Source organism: Larimichthys crocea, chromosome X (genome assembly GCF_000972845.2).
Source record: "Larimichthys crocea isolate SSNF chromosome X, L_crocea_2.0, whole genome shotgun sequence".
NCBI classification, from domain to species: Eukaryota; Metazoa; Chordata; class Actinopteri; family Sciaenidae; genus Larimichthys; species Larimichthys crocea.
In genome coordinates this window covers 39504123-39530530 of record NC_040020.1, presented here as the reverse complement: position 1 = coordinate 39530530, position 26408 = coordinate 39504123, and the positions used below count along the sequence as shown (strand labels likewise).

The following is a 26408-nucleotide window of genomic DNA, read 5'->3' as shown; positions in this document are numbered from 1 at the left end:
AGGGTGACAGGCTGGCTGCCAACGCTTCAATCAATGCGGACAGGGTCGGTCTAGCACCGGCGTTTGTCTGCTTTCAGTCTTAATTATCCGGAATGTTTTTATTATTTTATTTTTATTACAGTGTGCTTTAATGTGAGTGTCCTCGAGAGGGCGGAGCGAAAAGCGTGACAGACTTTTTATGCAACGTTTCAAACAGCCGCTTTGCAGTCACTGCAGCAGCAGCAGCAACAAACAAAACCCGTATTGTGGTCCAACACCTCAAGGAGGAAACTGTCACCTCTCCTCTTCGATAGAAACCGCATCATCGCCCGACACTGACAGAGACTCTCCTCCAGTGAGCCAGCGCTCATTTTGAAGACAGACCCGGGCTAGCAGCGGGCTAACCCACCCACCCACCTTAGCCTGGTGAGCTAAGTTGACTACGTCGAGAACTTTGTTGGCGTGCTAGCAACTCTGTTAACCCGGAGGCTCTGCTCGAAGGTTGGATGCGGTTATCTGAATAAGTCGGTACATAAAGAGGGACGCCCGATGAGCTAATATCTAGCTCGCCATGCTAGTTTTGAACGTGCCTCGCTGGCTGTTAATGAATGTGTCGGATCGGATCGGGTCGCCGGGTGTTGCCTAGCCGTCGCCCCCTTCACTGAAAACGCTGCTGATGACTCGTCTATGACTGGAGAAGAGACTTTGTGTTGTCTCCTGTCACCACCGGGACAAAGAAACCCCATCTGCCTTTTTATTTGACAAGAAAAATACTCGGATTTGTGCGACGACATGGGATCTCTGAAGGCTCTCCAGGAGTGGTGTCGGATACAGTGCGAAAATTACAACGATGTGGAAATAAAGGACATGTCCTCGTCCTTTCGGGACGGGTTGGCGTTTTGTGCCATTATACATCGTTACAGACCAGAGCTGATGTAAGTAACCTAAAGTCTGATCATCTAACTAAGTTCATGTGGAGCTGATGTAGGTTAATATGAGGGAAAATGATTTGACTGGCTTTAGTGAAAGGTCGTTTTGCTTATTGATGTCTTTCAAGTCCTTTAATGTGGAAGGTTCTTATTTTAATCTACCCAGGATACAAATGCAGAACAAGTTTTTTAAAAACTTCACTGACCTTTTAACAAATATTCAATATTTGTTAAAATATTGAATATTTTATTTGTTTTATTTGTTTTTTGAGCATTTTTTAGGTAAAAAGCTGCTTTAGCACATCTGAATGTGATATTAAAGTAGCCAGTAAAAGAAACATGCAGTTTATGTAATATTTGTCAAAAACATACGGTTTGATGAAATTTTTGTTTTGCCCCAAAACACTAGTAAAGAGGCCAGTGTGCTGTAATTAACTCAGGCTGACACGCCATGCTCTGTCTGTAACAACACACCCCTCCTCTCTGCATTTTACACACACACACACACACACACACTCACCACTAACCGCCGCAGTATCAGTGTTACTTAAAGTGACTCATTACAGTGATGAGGAAATGATGACATGCCATTGTTTGGTAGAGCCCAAACACAGTAAACATCTTACTCATTAACTTACTCAAAAAAAAAAAAGACAGATAACCAGCCTCTCAGTGTTTTCATCTTCCACACGAGAAGGCCGTCACGTGTCCGTTACAGAGATGTTTCTAGAATCAAGACAGGTAAATCGTTTTAAAAGTTTCCACTATTTTCCTTGTGACAGTAAGTGATGTCGTAATCTGTGACCCTCATATGACTCACGTCAGACATACATCTCTCTCTTGTGGAGCTGCTGTTGACAGCATCAGGATTAGTAGTTTGATTCTGTCTGAAACAAATCAGTGAAGTCTTGTTGTTGTTGTTGTTGTTGGAGGATTGTGTAAAAGCATGCAGGACAATGACTGGTGAAGTCCCTCCTTTTGTCCCAGAGGAGAAACTGTACTGTGTCGTGACGGGATGATATGAGACAGTAAGCATGTTGCTCATGCTGTTAACCTCTCAGGTGGTCCAGTCTTTCGTGAGCAAATTGGACCATGCTTGGATGGTGGGAGAGCAAACATTCACTGGACCGGCCACTGAAGGACAAGTCAGTGAAGTGGAATATATCTGCAAACACAGCACAGCAGTAAAGCTGAAATTAAGAGAGCGAGGAAATCCTTAAACACCCAGCTTTCAGGCTCTGCCTCTTCAATTTGTGTCCCAGCACGCCTCCTCGTTCGGCCCTCTGCAATGCCGCAATGGCCCAACCGAACTCGCTCTGATCCAGACAGACAGTCCGTCAGAGTAATCTGCAGCTGAGACCTCCGCCTGTCAAACTGGATTTAGCTCTAATGTTGGAGCAGGCCATTGCAGCGCCATCGTGCACTCTGCGGCCGATGTATTCTAATCCAAATACATCAAGTCGATGTACAGGAAAGACGTTAGTACGGCAAACGGCCTCATCTGAATTTGATCCAAGGCCAACTGTCACTTAACCCACTGGAGAGGGAGTAGATATGGCTGCAAGAAATCATCCAGGGCCTAGTTAGCCAAATTGCCTGGGACAAAAATTGCATGTAAATTGAATTGTGTTCATGTGTGCAGCTCCTGTTCAAAACAGCAGTGCAAGCAGTCACATCATCTTTTTTTTTCATTTGGTCTCATCTTCTCCTCTGCTAAATCTGATTATGACGTATTCACAGGCTTCATTTTTTTTATTGTCACGACATCACTAAATCCCTAATCCCTGTACTCTGTGGCACAAACTCTTCCAACAAACTGAACCAGGTTGAGCAGACCTACTGGTTCACCCAGTTTTTGATCATGTGGATCCTAAATGTCTGACACGCAGTTCACACACACCAGTCTACAGCAGCCGTGATTCCCAAAATAAACCTTTGGAGTGAGACTCTGAGTCACAGCGGATTAGGTTCGCAAATTTGGATCACTCAATGTGCTTCATCATCCATGTCAGTGTCTGCTGGCACCGTCTGTTCTATGAGTGAAATTACGTCAGTTTCCGTGATGTTTTTTTAACGTTGCTGCAGTCCAGTCTGTTAGTAGATCTGACACTGTGGACCTGTTTTGACATGATCTTGACATTATAGCTGCTGCTCAGTATGTTTGTGACCATGGGAACTAGATTAGAGAGAACAGAGGTCACTTTGTGTGGCTCCAACACGGAGCTCTTTCACAGGGTTTCGCCTTCTTGAGATTTCCACATGGTCTCCACAAGCTCCAGGATCATGGTGTTTTTTTCCACCATATTGTTGTCCCACTTCTACAAACTTGTGGCAACACAACCGCGCTTTTATCCCAGAACACCTCAGACATTTTCTAGTTTTACTGCAGGATGTTTACTGGTGAGAGGTCTGCCTTCAGTCCCTCGCTCCAGGCGTTTCAGAGCGGAGCCTTGTAATTATCAGCCCATCACTCCTGTTTGATGCAGCCACTTCTTTCCTTTTGTCCTGCTGGTGTTTCCACATCAGACACCATTTATGTGCAGTCTCGGAGCAATTGTCAGCTGTGGTAGTCGGGAAGCTTAACTGCTTACCACTCCTGCCTGTCATGCTGTCAAGCCAATAATAGCTTTTTGATGGGTTATAACATAAGTGGAAATAGGTCAGCAAGCTAAATACAGTATCGTCCTGTATCAGCATGACTTGTACAGTTACAGTACTTCTTTATGGTCTTCCACGAAGGTTCTGATACAAGAGGAGATACCATGCGGTTTGCGATTGTTGTTGCAGGCTATATAACTGTACACTAGTTATCTGCACACTCAAGCTTATTTCAAAGTCTAACAAATATTTCTGTCTTATCGTTCCAGAGATTTTGGCTCGCTGTCTAAAGAGAACGTCTACGAGAACAACCGACTGGTGAGTCAGTGTTACAGCTGTGCTTTGTCGTTTGAACACACCTATCTTTCTGTGTAAACGTGATGATTTCATTTTGTGTGACAGTTGTAGGGAGGGTTATGATCTAATGCAGCCCTGCTGGGTGTGACTTCATTGTATTTGACCCTGTGTGTGTGTGTGTATGTGTGTGAATGTTTGATGGATGGCAAAAAAGGGAGAGGGAGGAAGCCAGAGCATTCAGGGTCACAAAAAAGTCCCTGACATAAGCCTCTGGAGAAATCACGTAAAGAGGGTTTTAAGTGCAAAAGTGCTGAATTTGCAGCTTAAGTCAGTGGATTGAAACCAGCGACCAACTTTTTAAAGTCATATTTGCCTTGTTGGGTTTTTCCACATCGTCGGTAAGCCAGCAGAACATTGAGGGATGAAATGGGAGTCTCCTCATTTTCAGTCTGAGCTAAGCTTTGGCAGCTCTTCACTGCTGTTTACATTTTATCCAACAGCGTACAGGGAAAGTGAAGTAGCTGATGGTAGCACCAAAAACAAACCCAATGCGTTGGCTGTCGTTTTGATTTGGAAGCCTGTAACTCACTGTATCTATAAGGCCTAAGCCTGACTGAAAACATCAGACTACTTTTACTATTAAAGGAGCCAGATGGGAACGCTCTCCCAGCACTCTGTTTACATGTGACTGTCACAGGTTCCTCCCTCGTTGTCAGTGTTCCAGCTAAATGAAGAAGCACCCTGAATAAATGATGCAGGTAGTAAATAAAGTTAGTGTGGATGTCAGTTTCAGTTCCCTCTTCTTGCTCACAACCTGGCACTGGTCCACCATGCACACATGTAATCTTGCTCCTGCTCTTGCACAATGTGTAAAATGTCTACATTGTGAAAATCCAGTTATAACATCAAAACACAAAACCTACATTCATTTAAAATGTAACTTCAATTGGCCATAAGCTGTTTTGAGTCACAACGTCCCCGTAAACTGTGAGTGCACACGCCACAGACTATAACTGTGCATACTGATGAGTCTACGCTCTGACGTCTGGCCACGGGTCATGAAAGGCAGGTTGCGTTGTCAGACATGAGTTTGACCTGCTTCACTGTGTCTTCCTGCAGGGTGTATGACTCATAGGCACATCCTGATTTAGACTCACTGCAAAGAGCCAAATATTTCAGCTACTACAGCACTTATCTGAACCGTTAATCATATATTTTTCATGTAAAATACAAAATAGACCCATTAACATTTTTCATAAAGGATAGCAGAGTGGTTATTTTGTTGCTGTGAAATAAGTCAGTGTAGTGAATATGTTATGTTCACTTTTGGAAAGTATGTAATTTGAACAGCTTGTACAGTGTACAATGCACTTTGATTAATTTGGCTTTAGTTCCACTTTGCCCATGTGTTGCATTTGCTCGCTGGATTATTTCAGTGCTGCATGACTGCCAACGATTATATCCATGTTATGTAACCTTACCCGCTCTCTCATTTCTTTAGTGGAATTTTTTATTAGACTGATGGTTATCCTCAAAGAGCAAAACATAACATTATGAGCAGATGAGTTGCTGTTTTGGCAGAAGAGTCTGTTTATTCAAGGCATCGAGTATGCGCTGGTTGGCGGACCATGGCAACCATCTGAAGATATTATTCTGCTCTCAGTTTCTGCATGTTTACATGGAGACAAATAACCTAATTTCTGTGAACACAAAGGTGAAAGGTTTAGTTTGAGTAAATCATTTTCATGGTCTGCAGTATGCAGACTTCCTGAACAAAACGTACTTTCTTGTTCACCTCTTCTGGTTTCAAGTCACACACATAGTTTTGGTTTTATCATATCAGTTTATCAGTCTCTGAGATTTTTCATGTCACCTCAGTACAGTTAAAGTATTTTGTTTGTTTTGCTTGAAGCACTGAAACTAATATTTCAACAGCAACATGTAGACCATAAACATGAGCCTTGTTATCCCCAGACATAACTGTTGACACCTTCCATTGCAGATACTTTATATCATAATAGTTTTACCAAATCTGACCCAAATATTTAAATAATTTTAAATAATGATGGGGGAATGATGACATTTGGATTAATCAGATAACTGCCTTTGGTTTGAAGTAGAAACAATTTCTATTTTTATATTAATTTATTATTGGTGTGCACGTAAGCACACAGAATACAGTTCCTCTGCGTTGTTATTCATCTCTGACATCTACCTACCTCCTTTTTTCTGTCTTTGCTTCATCGTAGGCGTTTGAAGTGGCAGAGACACAGCTGGGGATTCCAGCCCTGTTGGACCCGGAGGACATGGTGTCCATGAAAGTGCCTGACCGGCTCAGCATCATCACATACGTCTCTCAATACTACAACTTCTTCAACAACAAGTCTCAAGGTGGGTGCAGATAATTCTCTTGGATTTTACTCAGGGACGTTTTAAGGTTAATGTTTTCACAATATATTTCTTTAATTTGATGATTTTGACTCATGGACAAACATCATTTAGCTTGTTACTCACCTGAACATAATGCCAGAGCCGCCCTCTGTACATCTTCAGTTAAATCAATTTGTGTAGTTCATAGGTATGACAGCAACTTACAATACATAATTAGTTTAGATCATTAACCGATGACTTACTTTTGCAGCAAATCCTCCTTGCATGAAAAGGCTGAGTTCTGCCGGTCTCAATGAGCCAGCCCAGAAGAGGCCCCCAACCCCTTTGGAAGACAAAGCGGTTGAGTCTGAGGTAAGAACAAGACTTGGCACCAGGCGAAAGTGTAGAGATGAACAGGAAGTACTAGTATTAATTAGCCTAGGCCACACACAATACATGTAAAAACGGCATCACTACATTATTTCTGCATGATACCCTGCATGTTAACAAGCTGTATTTCTTCAAGTAACATTTATGGTGTCCTTCTGGAGGCCCGGATAACGACTCTGACACCTGACATATGACAGTATAATTCTGCATGCTCTATTTGGGGGTATGAGGTGATCAGGTCTGTACAATACAAATCCCATTCTGCTGTTGCAGTACAACAATGTACAATATCCACACGTGTTCTTTATAATTACTACTTCCTCTCGTGGGCTTTGTGCTGCACAGCAGGGGAAAAGCAAAGCAACAGAGGTCGAGTCTATAAAGATAGCTTTTGTATCCTGTCTCTCTTTTCTTTCGCATGCCTTCAACTTCTTTCCTACATCCCCATACTCCCATACTCCCATGTACTGGCATCTTCCTCCTCAACTTCCTACCCCCCCCCTTCAGATGGAAATCCATTCCACTCCCTCCTCTTCCTGCTCTTCTTCCTCCTCACATCTGATCCCCCCTCCATTCTCTGGTCCTGAGCCTAGGCAGTAGGATGGGGGTGGGGGTGGGTTAGGAGGTGAAGGCAAAACGGTTAGGTCAGTCTTTTTTAACCATTTCTTGTACATAGAAGACTAACCGTAGTGCTGTCCTAACACTGTGTGCCAAGTTTTGAAACATGCTGCTTCTAAAACCTTTTTTTACTAAACATAGCCAATTAAATTCAAAATGAAATGCCTAAAAGCAACATATCAATCTTAAATATGAATCATATCCAAAATATGTGACCCCCAGAGGCACTAACCCAGCTGTTTGGATTTTGTTACTAATAAAAACTTGTTTTATCATGAAAAACCTTTTTTCTATGAGTCAAATTCTCTTTTAAACTGAAAAAGAAATGCAGTAATGAACCACATGAATCCATGAACAATAGATGTTAGAGTAACCAAGTAGATATAACTATAAAGTATAGCTAAACAGAATGAACGATCCACATCCTGAAATCCTGACTCCGTGTTTGATCTCCCCCTCCCCCATTACTCTCCATCTTCCCCCCCCTATCCCTGACGTCTCCCTCCTGTACCCTCCCTGCGAAACAACGTCTCCGTTGCTTGCACTAGCCGAGCCAGCCCGCGCAGACCGGCATAGCAGTGTTTGGAGCGGTCAAGCACAGCACGCTCAGCAGCACCTGCTCCGCCTGCCAGAAACATGTCCACCTGGTGCAGAGGTTTCTGGTGGATGGCAAGCTCTACCATCGCAACTGTTTCAGGTGAATAGTGCAGCTATGGCTAGTGACTACCTCTGCTTTATAGAGACTTTTTTTAGCTACGTAACCATGATACATTTCGAACAATGCAATAAAAACCTCTTTGAGCTATAATCCTTACGGTTTTAGTTGTGGTTGATGTGGCAACACCTGGTTGTTGGTTACTGGTGGTAACAGCAAGTGCAATTCAATACTACAGTTTATATACGAGCAGCTGGTTTATCTATTTACAAAGCAGGCGGCCACACTAACTCACATTGTGTCAGTTGATCATTAGCCTGGAGTCTACCAGTTGAATTCTTTTAATGTGAACTAGCAGCAGTAGGAAACGTTTAGTTTGTATTAGCAGTACATGCATGCATCATTTCCTGTCAATTTCTCATGGGTAGAATAGCATTTTGAATGGCGGACCCTGCCACTAACAATGAAAACTGCAATATAGAGGCACAGAATGTGTGCAAATATTTGGCTGTTGCTGACCATAAATGGTTTCACACACTGGATTTGATTTCATGAAAATCGGAAGGATTATAACTTTTTGAGGAGGGAAATAAATGTCAAACCATACCAGATGACATGTGTGTAATGTTTTAATAGACTTGTTCCCATGTTATTAATCATTTGAAGCCTTATAGCTCAGTAATGTTTGACCTGTGTCATTGTTGTCTCAGATGCACAGAGTGTCACAGCACTTTGCTTCCTGGATCCTACAAATTAAGAAGCAACTCTGGAGTGCTGGTCTGTACACATCACCTTACAAAGCCCGGGCCAGCCAGTCAGAATGGCCGGCCAGATATTAGCAAGAAACCAGCGGTATTTCAGTCTGCCAGGATTGGTCGCAGCACAATACCTCACACCTCGCCCTCAGAGAGGGACCAGGCAGAGAGCGCTTCTCCAGTAAGCCAAACAAATGATACTGACATGCCTGCCAAAGACTCTGTTACTGTCAGTGCTGTTACAACAAATGAAGCAGACTCTTTGGAAACAACAAAAGACGTGGACAACGGTGGAGTCACAGAAGAGATACCACGTTCTTCTTCTCCTCCCAACCCTTTTGACGAAAGTGATGAGGAGGAAGAGGAGGAGAAAGAGGAAGATACTAAAACACCAGCCAAATTAACGACTAATGGGGACCTCCCTCCTACACCTGTCAGTCATCAAGAAGGTTCCAGCCGACCAGTACCTGCACCACGCCGGGTTTCTGAACCCACCCCTCCTCCTCGTCCTGCACCTCGGGTGCGACTACTCCGTACAGCAGACGGTGGGTGCTCACTGCGGTATATAATATTATAGATGAAAACAGGAGCTGTTGATCTTTATCCTCTTTAACATCTCACTTGAAATCACAGGTGAAAGCCAGAAGCCTCCGACTCCTCCCAAACCTCGAGAGAGATCACAGTCACCTGGAAGGTAGCTCAACTTGTGTTAAATATCTTTTTTTTCTGTCCATTGCCACCATTTCACCGGCTTAAATCATATCATCATAAGTCTTTCTCTGTTTACAGCATGCACTGTAGTCGTTTGCCCCTCCATGCCTCCGTTTGGCTGTACTTTGTTGTCCTCCCTGTTTGTGACCCCACCATCACTGTCTGTGTGTCTCACTGTCCAGCCTGCCCAGTGGCACCCATAAACCCAAAGACCCACCTTGGCTCGCCCTGGTCCAATCAGAAACCAAGAAGAAGAAAGCCCCCGCCCCTCCCCCTGCCGGCCTGGCAACACCTCCCAATACAGGCTCTCTGTCCTCTCTCAAAGGGGAAGGCTCCAGACCCAGCACGCCCCCTCCGCCTGCCAACCCATTCGACGAGGAGGATGACGAGGAAGAAAATAACGAGGTGGAGGAAGAAGAGGGGACTGAAGGTGGTGCAGTGCCACCCACGGTTGTGGCTAGTCACCCATGGTACAGCATCACCCGGGCTGCTGATGCGACAGGTGGACTCACTCCACCTAGTGGAGGAAGCTCATCCCGTTCTGCCAGCCCAGGGAGCGCCAAGAGCAAGAAACGGCCGGCACCTCGCGCTCCGCAGCCACCTGCAGGCCACCAAGGTCAGTTTAACCAGCATTATATTTGACCAAGCATCAAACTAAGACTAGAGCTGCCTAACTGTCTGTTATTTTATACAGTGAACAAAATGCAAAGACAAGACATTAATAATATTAGTAAGTCTGTAGTGAGTATTTGCTTGTGTAAAATTTATTTTCCCTATCTCATAAGGTAGTTTTGAGGGAGACGCGTTTGCTCTTGTTGTCGTTCTCTACGCTGCCACTAAAAGTTATTAAACAAGCAGAATTTAGACATGTATTTTTAAAACTATTCTCTCTTTTGCAGTATTCTAGTAAACAGGTTTTGAGATGAAACTCTGAGAATTTCAGCTTGATGTAAGACTTTCAGCCACTTTTATACATACTTTAAATTTATTGGATCAAATGTAATTGGATTGTTCAGCGACCTTGGTTTGCGGCAAGTGACGCGTGCTTTATTTGACTGAGGTCACATGATTGACTTGGCAAGTCAACACTGAACTTTTTGGCCTAAAATGATTTACCTAACCCTCTGAGGTTTCGCAGATGAGCTGGTGTTTTTTTGAAAGCTCCACAATTAGTCAGCTACATCCTGTAGAGTGTTTTTGATCTGTTCTGTTGTGGTATTTCTACAACCTTTGTTATCAGCTACACTTGTCTTCTGCGGTCCACCAGGTCCATCATATCTTCTGAGTTAATCAGAGTATTCTTTCTACGATGCACCAAACAGTTAATTAAAAAAACACAACAACATTATTTTTTAGCCCTGTGATAGTCTGCTTCACTGACAGTACCACTTCCTCACAGACATGTTGTCACCACAAGCAAAAGTAATAACAAGCAAAAGTCACACCTAGAATCAGTTTCATACTCAAATTGAAAATGCAAGCCGGCACAATGAGAACAAACTGGAACAATGAGGCTGGAGAACACAGTGTGGTGTTGTTTATAGATGTTCATTGTCTTTTGTTCTTCTCTCCCATCCTCTGTCCATTCTGTTCAAACCGCTTTGATTCCTGTTTCATTTCATTTCTGCTCTTTGGTTTTTACTAAACCTTCTTTCCTCTTCAGTTCTCCCTTACTCTCAGCCCTCCTCTTGCTCCCCCTCTCCAGCTCTCAGCACAGAGAGTCTGTCTTCTGGCTCAGACCACAGTTCCTCCCAGCCCCCGTTGAGTGGCAGTGCCAGCAGCGACCAGCAACACCCCTTCACCAAGAGCGTCTCAGAGCCTTCAATCTGTTCACCGTGTGACTCTGTGGCCTCTCCTTCCTCCTCGTCCTCCAGCGAGCGTCTTCCTCATCCTTCTCCAGGCCCCTACCCTTCTCCCATGCCATCAAATGCCAGCTCAGCTCCAGCCACACCACAGACTGGTCGCAGCATGAGCACCAAAGGGGCTGGAACCCCTCCGCCACGACCTCCAACGACCCCCAGTCCATTGGCCTCAGGAGCCTCCCAAGCACATAATAAGGTAACAGGGCCTCCTCTAAGCAAAGCAGTATAGAGCAATACACTTTGCATATTATACTCCAGCTGTGTATCTTTTCTCATTTTAGCGGATCTGTAAGGAGAACCCGTTCAACAGGAAAGCTTCTCCCTCCCCTGCTAAATCCAAAACCAAACCACCAAAAGGACCTCGTCCTGCCAGACCTCCAGCGCCCGGCCATGGCTTCCCTCTCATCAAACGCAAGGTACAAAAACCAAAGGGGAAACACGGACTGTATGCATTAACTCTGAAAAAATGTATAGAGTGGATATTTTCACGTCTGTGTCAAACACAGAAGAGCAAGTACTCAAGTGATCCAATCATCCATCCAGGTGCAGTCAGATCAGTACATCCCAGTAGAAGACATTCACGGGGAGATGGGTCAGCTGGAGAAACAGCTGGATGAACTGGAGCAGAGGGGAGTGGAGCTAGAGAAGAAGCTGCGAGACAACCCCAATGGTAACACATCACACTTTACTAAAATGGCTGCTCGAGCTTAAATAGCTCCCAAAAGATCCCAAGACTTCATCTCAAAAGAACAATACATCATAAAAGATTAAAAAAAAAAGTAGATAACAAATATGTATGTGTGTTTTTCAGATGAGGATGAGGAACACCTGCTGGTGGACTGGTTCACTCTCATCCACGAGAAACATCTTTTAGTACGAAGAGAAGCTGAGCTTGTTTACACGTAAGTGTCAGACTGCAGCGAGGGCTCGTTCACAGCAGACTTATTCTGTGTAATGTTTTTTATTAGTTTGGGAAAAACAATTAAGTGTATGTTCGGATAGGGACAGGCAAACCGGACGCCGGCAGCGTTTTTCAATTAATTTCAGTGGGGGTCGTGCGTTTCCGCACCGGCAGCCAGCAACACAGGCGTTGCTGCAGAAAAACATTGCCAGCGCCCGGGAGAGAAGTTAAGTCAGATTTAACTTTTGGGAAAATGGAGCCCATGTCACGTCCCGCAAGCCAATCAGACACTCGATCAAACCTCCACAGACAGCCTGAAAGCAGAGACTATCCAGGTGAATTCACAGACTAAACTCTGATAATCTACCTGTGTGTGTGTTCTGACTTTATTTCATGTACCCAGCTTCTAAATCTGAGTCCGACACGCAATTTTACGCCGCAAAATAGAGACATGAAGAAGTTTAATTTGATTTGTGTCTGATGATTAGAGAGAGAGTGCTTTGGTCGAGAGACATAGAGTTACAACAACAGAGAGCGAGCGCCGGCCTTGATAAAGCAGCAAAATAAAAAGTTATTTCCTAAACAGCGGTTACATTCAGCAGGTATAGCCACGCCTACAGCAACCCACCTCAGCTCCCCCCACCTGCCTGTCCCTGTCTGAACGCTCACTAAGCGTGGTTAGCCATTTATTGTCTATTGCAGCTGTCTTATATTGTAGCTCATTATATTTTTTACGTAAAGATTTTACAAAAAGTTTAAAACTACATTAGAGGAAATTTGTGTGTAACGTACGGTGTCAATGTTTCTCACTGCAGAGCGAAGCAGCAGAACCTGGAGGAGAGGCAAGCTGATGTGGAGTATGAGCTGAGGTGTCTCCTCAACAAACCAGGTGTGTTCATTCATCATGTTGAGACTAGTCAAAAATGATTGTCTGTATGTGTGTAACGCTTGACTCAGGTTACAAAGCAACTTACTGCAGTTCACCTGTACACACAGGTTATATTAAAAAGAACCACTGTAGTTTTTTATCTTCTATCTACAAAAATAATCATGTTCCCAGCCAGAATTGTAGATGAAATAGGGTTTGAATCTAGCTGATGCTCTACTGGTTCTTTAATAATATATCTTTTTTAAAAGTTAACCCAAAAAAACCCAGATAAAATTATCCATTATCATCCCTCTCTTCTTTAGAGAAAGACTGGACAGACGAGGATAAGAGTCGGGAGCAGGAGCTAATGGCTGAGCTGGTTACCATCATTGAACAGCGCAACCAAATTGTCAACAACATGGACCAGGACAGGCAGAGGTAACCAATGACTGGTAGTTAACTGTGTAACTCTGCACTATCCCAGAGTGTATTGATCAGTGATTCTTTGCTACTACCAGCACTCTAACAGTCATTCTGTCACAGGGAAGAAGAGGAGGATAAACTTATCGGAGCCATGCTGAAGAAAAAAGGTAGGATGACGAGTTAAAGATTCAGCAAACATAAGATGTTCTCACTTGTTCTCTCTCTAATGTGTGAATCTTCTTTGCTTTCTTCTTTTCATCCTCATCAGACTTTCATAAGGATCCAGAGGGTGAGCAGCAGCAGCAACAGCAGCAGAAGAAAAAAGGAGCAAAGTTCAAACCCATTAAGGTGCTGAAGAGGCTGAGCCACAAAGGAGAACCAGGCAAAAGCCCCCGCAAGGAGAAATCGCCATAGAAAGGACACATTCTCCTCCAAGAGGATATGAGACGATTTTAATGAGACCGAGGAGACAAAAATAGGACGTAAGAAGACGAGATGAGTTCTCCTTTAACTGTCATTAACGACTTGAAGTGAAACCCAGAATCCACTCCACTCACATCTTACGTCACTATTTTCAGTTGTATGTTGTTGTTTTTTAAAGAGACAGTATAAAAACTCAGCCGCTTTAAGAGCCGACATGTTTGCAAGCTCTCTGACCTTTCAAGCTAGTGAAGAGTAAAGTAGGTTTCCAAATTACTGCACTGATTTGTCGTGTTCTGCATCACTATCCCTGCATTGCACGGCGACTCTACCCTGTGGGCCTTTATCAAGGCTCAGCATAGGTGTGTTCTGTCAGTTCACTTTGAGTGAAGTCAAGTTGATCCCTGATAGCTGTAAGGTTTTTATGTTTTACTCTGCTCCTTGAGTACTCGTGTCCTCTTTGATTCCAAAGGTCTGTAGATGAATATCTGAGAACGGTTCATGTCTCGTCTCGTTTGAAACTGTGGTACTAGTGAAAGGAAAGAGTTTTTTTTTTTTTTAAGATGAACTCTGCTTTAAATTTTGCAACATCTACCCTTAAACGCTCAGTCAACAATGGATACCTAAGCTCTTCTTCTTGTTCTTGGTTACATCAGTAGTAGTTCTGCGATGGTGTCATTTGTGTAAATGCATATCATCAAAGGTGTGGATGAACGTAGATCCAGTATTTATGTGTGCGCGCGCGCGCGCGTGCGTGTGTGTGTGTGTGAATGGAAACAAATTTGGAGACTCAAAATCAGATTAATTTAGAAAATGTTAGGTCTAGTGGGGAGCACTATAGAAAGTGTTAAGTTGTCTGTTAATATGAAAGGTCATACAGGCAATAAAGAATATTAGAAAAGTTAGACATACAGTATTTTGACACCTGTGAAGAAGCAGTTTAACAGTTTTAACCGTTTGGGGAAAACCTGAATATGCAATCATTAATTTATATTTTACTATGCCTTTCTGTACGTTCCCATGTTTTGCCTTAAAAATAGATATGACATGAAAAAAAACAACATTAATATTGTTTGTACGAGTGCCATTTATTTAACTGCAGAATTTGTTTGAGCTAATGTGATGTCAGTATGTTTACTCATTACTCAGTCATTTAGAGTCGCTTATTTGTCTACCATTTTAGAAACTGTGTGTTTCTGCTCTGTGCCTGTTCTCCTGTCCAGCTGAAACCAAGGGCTTCTGTAATGTCACATTTCTGTCAGCTATACATTGTCCTAAAACAGCAGCAGGATTTAAAAAGAAAAAAAAAAATACTGACACTGGAAGGCAGAGGAATAAAATAACTTAAAGCAAGTAGCTTGTGGTTTTATTTTTTGTAAATTTAATGCTGTCACTGCCTGACCTCACAGTGCAGGCGGTCAGCTCTAACTACCACACATAACTTAGTATTATCTAAAGATGAGGTTACATGGCAGTGAGTTTTCTCTCCTCCTGTCTCTTAGCGAGTTCATGTTTTCTGTTCTGCAGTCAGCGCTTCCTCCTGTGATGTCAGTGCATCCTTGTTGGCACTGCGTTTCTTTTCCAACACCTCCAGTTCTCGGATTTTCTGTTAGTGGAGACGTGACATAGCACAGGTTTGAGTGCAAGTTGCATTTGAGAGAGATTAAATAACACACCCTTTCTCTGTCAGTTTGTATGAAATCTGAACCTAATCCTTCCTGAACACTGACTGACGCTGGCGCCATTTTAAGGATCTATTTATGTTGCTATCGATCAGTCTGTCAGCATTTAATCGTATTGTTTTAAAAGAACATCACACTGAACATTCATAAAGATAAATCAATGAAGATTGAACACCCATGTTACTAAAAGCTTTTTCAAAATCAATAATATTATCATTTAAGCCAATATTTCTTGTTTACCTGTGATATCTCTGTGTTGATGATGTCGATGTACTGCTTCTCCTGGCCCAGAGAGGCCATATGTTCCAGAAACTGTCTTCTCTCCTCTATCTCTTCCAGAACTACAAAAGAGACGGACAGGTTAATATTAGAATTAATTAATGGGCTTCAATTGAGACAGCAGGTAGTTAATAACTCTACATCATCTTCCTGTGCAGTCAGCCTCACCTTCCTGGAACTGGTCTTTGTCCTCCTCTACCTCTTGATTCCGACGTGTAGAAACATTTTTGGATGATGCCGGTGTGGGCTCGTCTTTTCCTGTTGCCAAAATATTTTGAAGCCTCCTCTTCTCTTTCTCCAAGTCTCCTAGGGTGAAACAGAGGGGAAAGAAGAGTTACATAATAAAGTTAGCCTAAATTTAGTGATGAATGGTGACCAACAGTGTTGTTTGTTGTTTCAAGACATAAAATAATAACTACGTCAGTTTCAAAACATACTTATAGGACCAGGACGGAATTTTTCTCTCATGTAGTTGTTCCCAGAACGACAAGTTTCAGCGCTGCGTTTCTGAGGCTTTCCTGGCAGACGTCTCTGGACAGATTTACTGGCTTTAGGCTGAGATGGGGAAGCTGACGGTGTGGAGTCAGAGGTCAGTGGTAAAGGTGCTCCATCTGGGGAAGTTTAGAAAAGCTTTTAATGTGGCAAACCAGTATGTAGTACTGCTGATGCAGTGTGACAGTACTCCTAAACAGTGAATGCAATGTGAGCTGACAGCCTAATGTCGGGGAGGGAAACACTAGTGGGCTCCTATTATCATAGAACATTTGAGCCTGGATGTATAACAAGATGTTCTAAACATTAGTTTATAATATTTTAACAATATATGGAGTATGTATACTTGATGTCTGTGTATGACACAGTGCTACTGTTGTGGAGAAAACCTTCCAGAACGCAATGAAATAACAACACGGAGACAGCTGCTTGCGAATCCGAACGAACCTTTACTTTTACTTTTCACAACCTTTTATAGCCATTTTTACGTCATTCTTACATCACTGTTACATAGTAAAATCACCAGATCTGGACCCAAATGTCCTGTACTTTCTTATAATCATATGTTGGTGTTCTGAGCGTCACATGAACGTAATATTGTCTATGTTTCCCATGAGCCTGCATGGTGTGTGTGTGCTCGAAACAAAACCAATCCAAACGTCTCAAACTTACTCTTGAGGCATTCGTTGATCTGTTTTCTCTGGATGTTGGTGAGCCTTGATTCCTGCATCATTACTGAGGACCAGGAGAGAGTTGAGTGATTAAAACAGTTGTTTGTACACCAGCAACTCCTTCATGTGTGTTTCCCCCCATCCACATAGGAACAGTGTATCATCTCACATCTCAGCATGTCCTGGGTCTCCTTGCTGTACTGTGTGGCTCTGGGGTTGTTCCACAGTCCACCGCCAACTCTGCTCTGTGTTGAGGCCTCCATCTGCAACACACATACACACACATAAAAGACACGACAAGAGTTTAATGTTATCTTTGTCACATTTAAAGAGCTACAGCTCAGTTTTACGCTGTGATGATCATGTTATTTAAAGACAAATCCTGGAGCTGTAGACACTGACTGATTTAGCTATACTGTTAATAGTGTGACTAATGTGACAAATAAAACCTATTTGGGAGTAATATTATGATAAACTACAGCGGTAAGATCATCAGCTCAAATAGCAACACTGTGTTTAACAGCTAGATTGGTGCTAGGTGGCTAACGTCAGAAGGTAAAGGTGACTCTGTATGAAAGAAACAAAGGAAAATAAATGACATAACAAACCAAAAAAACTTACTATGTCAAACGTCGCGTCTTCTTTTTAATCACAAGTCCTTCGTAAACACTTAGCGTGAGCTAACTTCGGTTGTCACAGCGTTACACGGCAACAGTCTGTTGCTATAGCAACCGAGCAGCTACAAGCACCACCGCAACGGCGACAGGACTTTGTCCTCTGAACTTAAGCTGTGTACACACTGTTTTCAGTGTCACGACAACACTGCGATAAAACACTGAATATCTGTAAGTCTGTAAAGGTCTGTATTTTTACCGTTTATTTTGTCCTAACGCCGTAGGCGCAATGACAACACATGACCACTAGATGGAGACAAAGACATTGTTTAGTCTGTGTAGTTACTGTTGCTATTGTGCAGAAAGACTATCATTATTAAAGGGGTATTTTTAGTGTGGTGATACCAGGAAAAATACATCATTAATACCGCTATGATGTTTCTCTTTGCTTTGCACACAGGAATCTTCATAGATTTATGTCGTATCAGAAAGCCCAAAAGGAATAAGAAAGAATATTAAGAGTTTGTGTTTCTAAACAAGGTCATCACATTAGAACACTTAACACAGAGAAAAGTGACCTTAGTTCAACAAATTAAAAATACATTATTTTAATGTTTTATTTCATATTTTACAAATGATTTCATCTGCATCTTAAGGTACTTATGTTATATAGGACATTATTTATGGTATTGTACAGGTATCCCTCAGGTGTCATCTGTTCTTCTGTTGGTGTTCTGTCACATGAAGTGAACTATCTTCTGGCAAACAAACAAAGAGCAGATAAACTTTATGTGACGAGCTTAAGGCCATAAACAGGCTCTTTTTTAGTGAAAGTGTCCAACATAGTTTTCAGCTTGTGTCGTGAAGATCTTGTGTAGTCGTCACTCTGAGGGAAAGAGAGAGTCTTTATCAGTGGCAGGCTCATCATCGGAGGTCAGCAGCAGTCAGGAGTCCATTATCTGGGGAAGACAGCAGCTTGCCTCTGCCCACGTCAACAGATAAACAGCAGCCAGGCTATAATCACCTTTCACACACAGGTCTTCTTAGAAGTCAGAGCCGCATGTCCTCACCGAGAAGACAGAGACCAACCTGTATATGTGTGGAGAGAGTGATGAAGTTACTGCTTCAACAAAAAGGAAGGATTAATTGCAGACTGATTACTGAATCAGAAACTGTGTTGCATGTTGGTGTCTTTGTTTATGAGCTATACCAACCTACTTACCTGTTTACCATTATTCACTAATACCTTGTTATAAGTATTCATATATTTTTTATTTGATTTCATTTAATTTCTTTGTTTATGTGTTCACATTAAATGTCGTAGTAAAAAAGTAGCTCTATAATAAAAGATCATTACATGGACTGAAACATGTTATTTACTGTGCCTGCACCAACACACTCTGCACTCTGTGCCAAAGCGTGCTTTATAAAATAGTAGTAGGACATGAGCTGTTTACTTCTGAATGAACCGTAACACAGAGACCTCTGCATTACTCTGCAGTGTAGTTGATAGTTTCCGGGTTTTAATTATTTATAGTTAGTTATCACTGTATCCTTATATATTTTGTTATTTTCCATCTTTATAAAGATTGAATTCATTATTGCTTTTAATACTTTGTGTAATTTTTGCAAATCAGATGTCAACATTCATGAATTTGCAGCAACTTTTTTTTGGAATTGTAACTTTACCAGAACTGTATAATTCTATATTTTTTTTTGACTGATTGATTTAAATTTATTTCCAGACTGTAGATAAACAGTTGCTGTCACTGTGAGGATATTAAAAATCCAGCAATCTTTACTTGCATTATTTATTTAAGATAAAACTCAAATTTGTGTGAATCCTCACCAATATATGTTTTTCTATTATGACTTTACACCTATAGGCATGATCATTTGAATAAATTAGTTTGAATTACTTTGATAAATAACTCCATAATAATTGTTGATATCAATTACAAGGATATATTTAAATTGCTGTACTGGTAGCCAACGCCTCATAAAACTTTGAAAGTGGCCAGTCTACAGGTTTTAGCAAATTTTGAATATGTTGTTGCCCATATTGATATACTGGTAAAGATTCAGTAAAGTTATCATACACTGAAAAGATTATTTGATCTTAATATTAGTCTGGATATAAGAATGATGCTTTTAATAAACTAATGTTTCTTGGTGAAATTACATCTCTGTACTTGTTGATTTTTTTGCTCTAAAACCCACAAAACAGGAAGACACTGAGTTTGAGTTTTTTTTAGTGATTGTAAATGAACAATCTTAATGGATAGAGAAAAAGGAGTAAGTAACTCAGAAACTCACACTTACGCTCCACCTCCTAACGGTCAAAACCTACATGAAAAAGAGAGATTTGAAGTTAGACTTGCAGCTGACAGCTATAGACAAGATAGAGGAGGGAGAGATAGTAGGGGGGGGGATTGAAGAAAAGGAGACAGCTTTGAGAACCTGTTTTTGCGGCCTTTTAGCGCTCTGAGTGGACTGTAACTGGGATGAGTGGTCTGGTGAGCTGGACTTTCTGATAGCTAAGGTTGAGATGGTCATGTGAAAAGTAAAAAGAGAGAAAAACCAAAAACCAAAAAAAAAGTAACAAAAGAGAAACTTCACTTCTGCTGCTGCCTCTGTTATTCTGCGTCATATCAAAGTGCTTGATGGCTGTTACACAGGCTGTGCTCCCTTCTTTTAGCTCCTTCTCCAGCCTCGCTCACACCGGTGACAACATGAAAGTAAGTATCAGGTTTGCTTCAATTTGTTTGATTCTTATACACTGACAGAAACAACACTTGATTTAAAGAGCTGGTACCAAAGTAATATGTGTATGGAACATAGTATGATCTATATTATTGTGCTGATTATTTATTTGTATCATGTAAAAATTCTGTCACTTAATATTGAAGTGGCAAATGTGTCAGATTTGCACTATAATGCTGAAGTTGTGATTTGTCTCATAAAAGTTTAAACTTTTACATTACACCTGCCACGAACATTAGTCTTGCACAACTTCTATGGTTGTAACAGGTTAGGAAAAATACATCCAGTATTTTTAATGCGGGTGTTTTAGAGAGTAGCTTCGTATTATGTAACAAAGCAGTTCTGAGAAGTCTGAGAAGATACTCTTGAGAACTTACATACTGTGTCACTGAAGGGGCCCTTAGTTGTTGTTTGGGAGGTATATACTTCTGATTTTTGATGAGTTCTTATAATATAATAATAATTAAAAAAACAAACAAATCTGAAGATCATCTACAATGCAAGTGACGGAAGACAGAATCCACAGTCTGTGCAAAATGTTCACTTGAATCTAATAGTGTATGAGTTTGGCATATGGTCAAGTGGGTATCTTTAGATGTTTACAGTCTTGCTTTGTTGTTTCTTGCTGATTCACAGTGGAGCGATTGTAACACAAAGTTTTGAGGTAAAAAACAAACAAACTGTAAAATCGAAGATAGACACTTGATTTGTCTAACTCAGACTGCTGTAGCTTCAGATGAACTCTGCAATGTATTTTTACATAAAGCCGTGGATTCTGTCCCCCAGAACTTACACTGCACATGTATTAGAAAGGAACAGCCAGTGTGAACACATAATAATAATGCTAAGTACTATTTTAAGACAGCATTGTGGTCTTACTTTTTAAATACAAAAGCAATGTGCAGGAATCTCTGTTTAAAAAATATGAGATAATCACTTCTCAATGCTCTCCAACACCTTCTAGGTGTGGAAGTCTGAGAGTGCTCCTCTCCCTCTGGACTCTCTAAGCAGCAAACTGTCACCAAACAGCTCTGAACAGCTGCAGGTCACTCAACAAATGGCGGAGGAGCTCCTGGACGATGAGAGCCAGGCATCCTGGGACATTGAGTTCCTGCTGTCTGATTGGAGCAGCCCATCGCCTGACCTCAACCCCTCTTTGGACCATACTGATCAACGGCTCCCTCAGTTAGACCTAAACAGAGCGTACCAAGAGGCGGCCATGTTTAAGGACCAACCAGTACAAGAGCACCTGCAGATGAACAATGGTAGCCTCATGGCGGATCTCCTGTCCCCTGTTGTATCCACAGTGTCGGTCCAGCCAGAGCTGTACCATCATGGTTATACTAATGACCAAACAGGTCTGAGTTCATTTCCTGGTCGACCAAATGTAGATCAGTTTGGCTTCCCCGAAGGAGACAGTGTGGAGAGGCAAAGCAGAGGAAACCTCAGTACAGTCTCATCAGGTGACTTTAACACTTACTACCCCCTGCAACACCCCTCCATAGTGACCTTCCCTGACAGCAGGTTCATACCACCTCAAGCTGTGACCCCTGACCCTCGACACTACAGCTATATGCCACACTTTAACCCCAACGGCAACCTTTTCTGTGACTATGGCCACAGCCAGGCCACTGGTCATCATCTGCCCCTTCACCGGCAGCCCCTCCTTGTTGGACCACAGCTGCCCCCTGGTGGGTTGGAGGGGAAGCGTGGGCGAAGGCCTGCCGGGAAAAAGAGGCCCGCTGTCCACAGCTGTGAATACCCTGGATGCAGCAAGACCTACACCAAGAGCTCACACCTCAAAGCTCACCTGCGCACCCACACAGGTACACCCAACTGATTCTACCACAGAAACAACAAAGAATTACTCTTAAGATATGATTTCATGCGTTTGTCTGGTAGTAACCATCTCTTTTATTGTTCACTCTTCAGGGGAAAAGCCTTACCACTGTCCTTGGGATGGCTGCAACTGGAAATTTGCCCGCTCAGATGAGCTGACACGTCACTACCGCAAGCACACGGGCCAAAAACCCTACGAATGTCTGCTGTGTCAGAGGGCCTTCTCCCGCTCAGACCACCTGGCTCTGCACATGAAGAGACACACTTGATGCTCTCTCTCTCTCTCTTACACACACACACACACACACCACAGATACATATACACACACAAAACCACTGCTACTTAAACAAAGAAAATAAAAATACATTAAAATATAGGACACAATATGGTGATTTGAATTGACTCTCAATATGACCTAATATGACCTTAGTACACTGAGAAGATGAATTTGGGACCTCAGATATTAACTGAACAGTATTAACTTGTAACTGTACTTGGTTATCTGGCTGGTTAACAATTGTTAGTCTAAAACATTTGTTTTATCTGCTTGTCTGTTTCGAAAGATAAATGGGATAACCTGAGCCCAAAAGAACAAATTTTGTCCTTATTCATCCAACTAATGAATTGACGACCAGCCAAAATGTCAAAATCAAACCGGTCCTTTTAAAGTACAGTCATGTAATGTAAACTAATGTAAAATTAGCACGCTTTCAGCAATAAGAGCCACTTGGACAAACACTGTACACACTGTGGGCATGTAGGCAGCAAATATTAACACTAACAAGACCTACCATTAATGTGTGTAATATGGGTTAGAACACAAACAGTGTATCCTGTTGGTCAAAGTCGTGACTGCATAGTAACAACGCTTAGCTGTATTACTGCCAAGATTATCTGATATCTTTGTCTGATTTCCAATAGAACATTAGTTAAGTGTAATATAGTGTAATATTAATTGTAATACAAACAAGCCATAAAGTACATGCTAAACTTTTTGATTAAATGCAAGCTTATGTATATTTGTCACTTAAGTTTATGTTTGTCTGTTTGGGTCTGTTTGGCTTTTGTTTTTTCTAGTCGAGCAGAATTTCAAACTGTAAATAATCTGCAGCTTTCGCTGTTGTTTATAATCATCTGAAAATGAGCAACATATTTATTAACATAATCTTTTATATCAGCAGAAGATATTATATTAATGTACAATGTTTTTTTTATTCTCAAAAGAGTGCTTTAAAGTCTTTTAATTATTGTTTTTATCTTCATAATTCTAATAAAGAAGTAATGCTGTAAAAGTGTCTTGGAAAAATAACATGAATTCCGGATGATATTACAGTTCATTTGTCAAGTCGTTATTAGTCTTTCATTAGACATGATTTTATCAACTCAGCATTTCACGTGCTGTCCTTGGAGATCTAGGCTATAAAGAAGAATAAACTATTATTTTCCTGTGTGAAATCATCCACCAAACACATCTGGAAAATTTGGAACATGAAGTGCTTAGACTTATCTCCTTTTCTTACAGTGGCAAAAACGGTCCATTGAGAAATGAGTAAATACAAAGTGTAAAGGCAACTCTTTGGCCTTTAGATGGCAGTTTTCTGCTATCCCATCAGCGCTCATGCCTGCAGGCTGGTACAGGCCGTTGGCAGTTGAGTGCAGTGTTTCTAATCTGGGTGAGGGTGAGGTTAGGACGGGAATCTGTTTATGTAATTCGGTTCACTGATTCATCCTGATTATGTCAGATGATGGAGGTCATCATCACATTATGGAGCTTCCTCTATCTCATGTAGCCCCAGGAAAGTCAAACACAAGGAAAAACACAAATGCACACTTATTTACCAGAACACACACACACACACACACACACACACAAATGAATTTGGATCTAGAGGAGAGATTCTTTTTGAGTGTTGTTTACATCTAGTGTGATCCATGGTGGAATATCTCCATCAGAGTTATTTCAGCTGCACAAAACAGCACAAGTGAAAAGTGTCAGATGTTTTGGTAACGCAAATCACAGTATATAAATCCTTCAAAAGGAAACTGCACTTTTGTGTATCCTTTGAGTTATGATCACATATTCATTTGAATCCCAAAGATGAATTACACTCAGCTGTATTTAATCTGGCTGATGTTTCATTACCATTACTACCAGGTTTACACATTACACATTGGCTTTAAAGAGTCATATTTAACTTGCAACTAACCAGGAAGCTCTGATATTAATGACTTTATATAAGTACCTGAAAACTAAAGAAATATGGACAACTCACATCAACCAACATCTCTCGATCAACGTAAATAAACCCAAATTGAACAGATGTGTTGTTATACTGTCAGTATCTTTCTAACAAACATCTTGAGTCATCCAATAATGTGAACGCTCACAAGTTGTTAACCTATCACGTCTCTACCATCAATCATCTATGATGTGAGCTCCATGTAATATGAATATGAAATATGCCATTGTGCTGCATTATGGGATGTGAAGTTTTTCGGAACCTGATCAATATTTGAGACTAAAAGTCTCAACCTCTGCTTCCCCCATGCTTCTTTTATGTAATCTGTCCCCAATACATCAGTGCCAAATATACACACATGAAGTAAGTCTGATAATTGTATTGCCACAGATTTGTTTGTTTTCATGTGGCGTTCAAGAGTAAGTGATTTGGGATTTAGAGGTAGCATGAGGACAGAGGCGGAGCTCTGACCTGTAGTGCCCCGAAAAGAACAAACAATGAAACTCTTACACAAATCCTCTTTTTTACTTCCACTTTCCAGTTCCTCCTTCCATGTTTACATCATGTTATGCCTCTACAGATGGTATTACACAGGCATTATGCATTCATTGCAATATTCAAGTCTGCAAAGCATGCCATGAAATATTCAAAGTTTCTGTGTGAGCAGATAAACAGGTCAAAGGTTAAAAAAATGTAATTATTTTAATGTTTGTGACCAGACCAAAGCTTAAAATCTAGATACAATTCCAATAATGTAATGTTTTTATGTGAATTCGGTTTCTATTAGCAACAGCTCTCAAATTTTAAGTTCCATTTTCTGCAAATCCCCATTGCTAGATGGAGAAAGCTCATTAAACCACTTAATTTGATTGTTTTGTGGGGGAAAAAAACAAACATCATATTTCCTTCTTCTCTACCACACACAGACCCGGCAGAGAGAACAAGGCTTCATAAACATGGAAAACACAGAAGAACAACTTGAATGTTGACCAGCTGAAGAAAGGGTTTACTGGGGACAGATGTGTAATTAAATTCCATCTCTCTTTCTTGTTTTCCTCTGTGGATAAATGGAGATTAATTGGTCGCTATGTATAACTTTTTCCCATGCAGAGGGCATTTCAGGACACTTAATCAAATGAAAGGGAAGGAACAGCTGAAAAAAGGCGTCAGTACAGATGAGATATAGTCAAACCTACTATTAATAATAATTACTGCAGTAAAATAATAAAACCGATACCCATAATAACCCATCTATGTAATGCATTTATATTTTGATGAATGCTATTCTTTAGCTTTTACTTAAACTTGTGCTCTGCATTAAGCTGTTAAGTTATTTGATTTTCTCATTTAGTAGCTGTTGCATGAATACGCTTTTTTGTGTTTACTTTTCATTGAACTCTGTGTGGTCAGAAGTATGTCTAATTCAGTCTGTGCACATTAAAGAGAAAATCCATCATGCATATTTGTGTGGCGTCAAACAAATCATGTGACATCCAGACCCCCCCACAGCTACAGCTATCATGGATTTAAAAATGAAGGCAACATTTTCAGCTCAAATCTATGCCAACACTTGTCATTTCACTTCTTTCAAACATAGTATTGTTTCCTCATCCTGCAGGCACAGACACACTGTGACATCCAGTGAATGGCAATAGTGTGTGAACTCAGTAGAACAACAGCTTCAGTGAGAAAATGCAGGAACATCTTTGACACAGTTTCAGCCACGTTAGTTGAACTTCTGCACACACAGCAACAGCCACAGTGAAACTTCGACACATTCACTGTACAGTATATTCTAGTGTTAATATTTTAGAAGCTCTGCCTCTCCAGTGAGCATCTATAAATAGATTTTCTCTGCATTATTAAAGCCTGCTACATCCAGACAACACCGATACCAGTATTCAAACTGGCATATCAATCTACAGTATGCATATATCCAAACTGGTCTTGTCCAGCAGAGTAGCATGAGTACTTTGTATGGATGAGTGGAGTTATCGACCGTTCTGTGTGTTTTGCTATTACACAATCTCACGTAATGGGAATCTTGGCCT

The 26408-nt window shown here is 41.3% G+C and overlaps 3 protein-coding genes across 4 annotated transcripts; 2 read left to right on the top strand and 1 right to left on the bottom strand.

The window, feature by feature from the left end:
- The first annotated feature begins 3 nt into the window (after positions 1 to 3).
- On the top strand, positions 4 to 14822 carry micall1a (MICAL-like 1a). 2 transcript variants are annotated; one of them, XM_019270564.2, is made up of 16 exons: positions 4 to 914; positions 3776 to 3824; positions 6053 to 6194; positions 6445 to 6545; positions 7730 to 7878; positions 8547 to 9136; positions 9225 to 9285; positions 9485 to 9918; positions 11008 to 11360; positions 11446 to 11580; positions 11708 to 11834; positions 11976 to 12066; positions 12881 to 12954; positions 13257 to 13371; positions 13477 to 13523; positions 13625 to 14822. In XM_019270564.2, the coding sequence occupies exons 1-16, from the start codon at positions 772 to 774 to the stop codon at positions 13768 to 13770; spliced, it is 2757 nt and encodes a 918-aa protein (XP_019126109.2). In that variant the 5' UTR covers positions 4 to 771; the 3' UTR covers positions 13771 to 14822. The 2 variants fall into 2 exon arrangements, with proteins under 2 accessions (XP_019126109.2, XP_010732912.3); XM_010734610.3 differs by having other exon boundaries at positions 6 to 914; positions 10966 to 11360.
- A 323-nt stretch (positions 14823 to 15145) lies between these two features.
- cxh22orf23 (chromosome X C22orf23 homolog) lies at positions 15146 to 17655 on the bottom strand. Its single transcript, XM_010734612.3, has 7 exons — positions 17522 to 17655; positions 17070 to 17163; positions 16902 to 16964; positions 16175 to 16348; positions 15906 to 16043; positions 15699 to 15799; positions 15146 to 15382 (listed from the first exon to the last, which is right to left on the bottom strand). The coding sequence occupies exons 2-7, from the start codon at positions 17161 to 17163 to the stop codon at positions 15284 to 15286; spliced, it is 669 nt and encodes a 222-aa protein (XP_010732914.3). The 5' UTR covers positions 17522 to 17655; the 3' UTR covers positions 15146 to 15283.
- Positions 17656 to 19876: 2221 nt separating this feature from the next.
- klf1 (Kruppel like factor 1 (erythroid)) lies at positions 19877 to 23436 on the top strand. Its single transcript, XM_010734644.3, has 3 exons — positions 19877 to 20252; positions 21242 to 22103; positions 22210 to 23436. Exons 1-3 carry the CDS (start codon positions 20178 to 20180, stop codon positions 22383 to 22385), a joined length of 1113 nt encoding a protein of 370 aa, XP_010732946.2. The 5' UTR covers positions 19877 to 20177; the 3' UTR covers positions 22386 to 23436.
- Positions 23437 to 26408: the final 2972 nt, after the last annotated feature.

What these genes read in the sequence shown, in the direction of transcription:
- cxh22orf23 (XM_010734612.3), bottom strand. Translation starts at nt 17,163, where the DNA reads ATGGAGGCCTCAACACAGAGCAGAGTTGGCGGTGGACTGTGGAACAAC. An exon ending in GATCAACGAATGCCTCAAGA is followed by an intron (nt 16,349 to 16,901) that starts GTAAGTTTGAGA and finishes AAACTTCCCCAG; the next exon opens with ATGGAGCACCTTTACCACTG. An exon ending in TCAACACAGAGATATCACAG is followed by an intron (nt 15,383 to 15,698) that starts GTAAACAAGAAA and finishes CTCCACTAACAG; the next exon opens with AAAATCCGAGAACTGGAGGT.
- klf1 (XM_010734644.3), top strand. Translation starts at nt 20,178, where the DNA reads ATGGCTGTTACACAGGCTGTGCTCCCTTCTTTTAGCTCCTTCTCCAGC. An exon ending in ACACCGGTGACAACATGAAA is followed by an intron (nt 20,253 to 21,241) that starts GTAAGTATCAGG and finishes AACACCTTCTAG; the next exon opens with GTGTGGAAGTCTGAGAGTGC. An exon ending in TCACCTGCGCACCCACACAG is followed by an intron (nt 22,104 to 22,209) that starts GTACACCCAACT and finishes TTCACTCTTCAG; the next exon opens with GGGAAAAGCCTTACCACTGT.
- micall1a (XM_010734610.3), top strand. Translation starts at nt 772, where the DNA reads ATGGGATCTCTGAAGGCTCTCCAGGAGTGGTGTCGGATACAGTGCGAA. An exon ending in GCCACCTGCAGGCCACCAAG is followed by an intron (nt 9,919 to 10,965) that starts GTCAGTTTAACC and finishes TTTCCTCTTCAG; the next exon opens with TTCTCCCTTACTCTCAGCCC. An exon ending in AGCCATGCTGAAGAAAAAAG is followed by an intron (nt 13,524 to 13,624) that starts GTAGGATGACGA and finishes CATCCTCATCAG; the next exon opens with ACTTTCATAAGGATCCAGAG.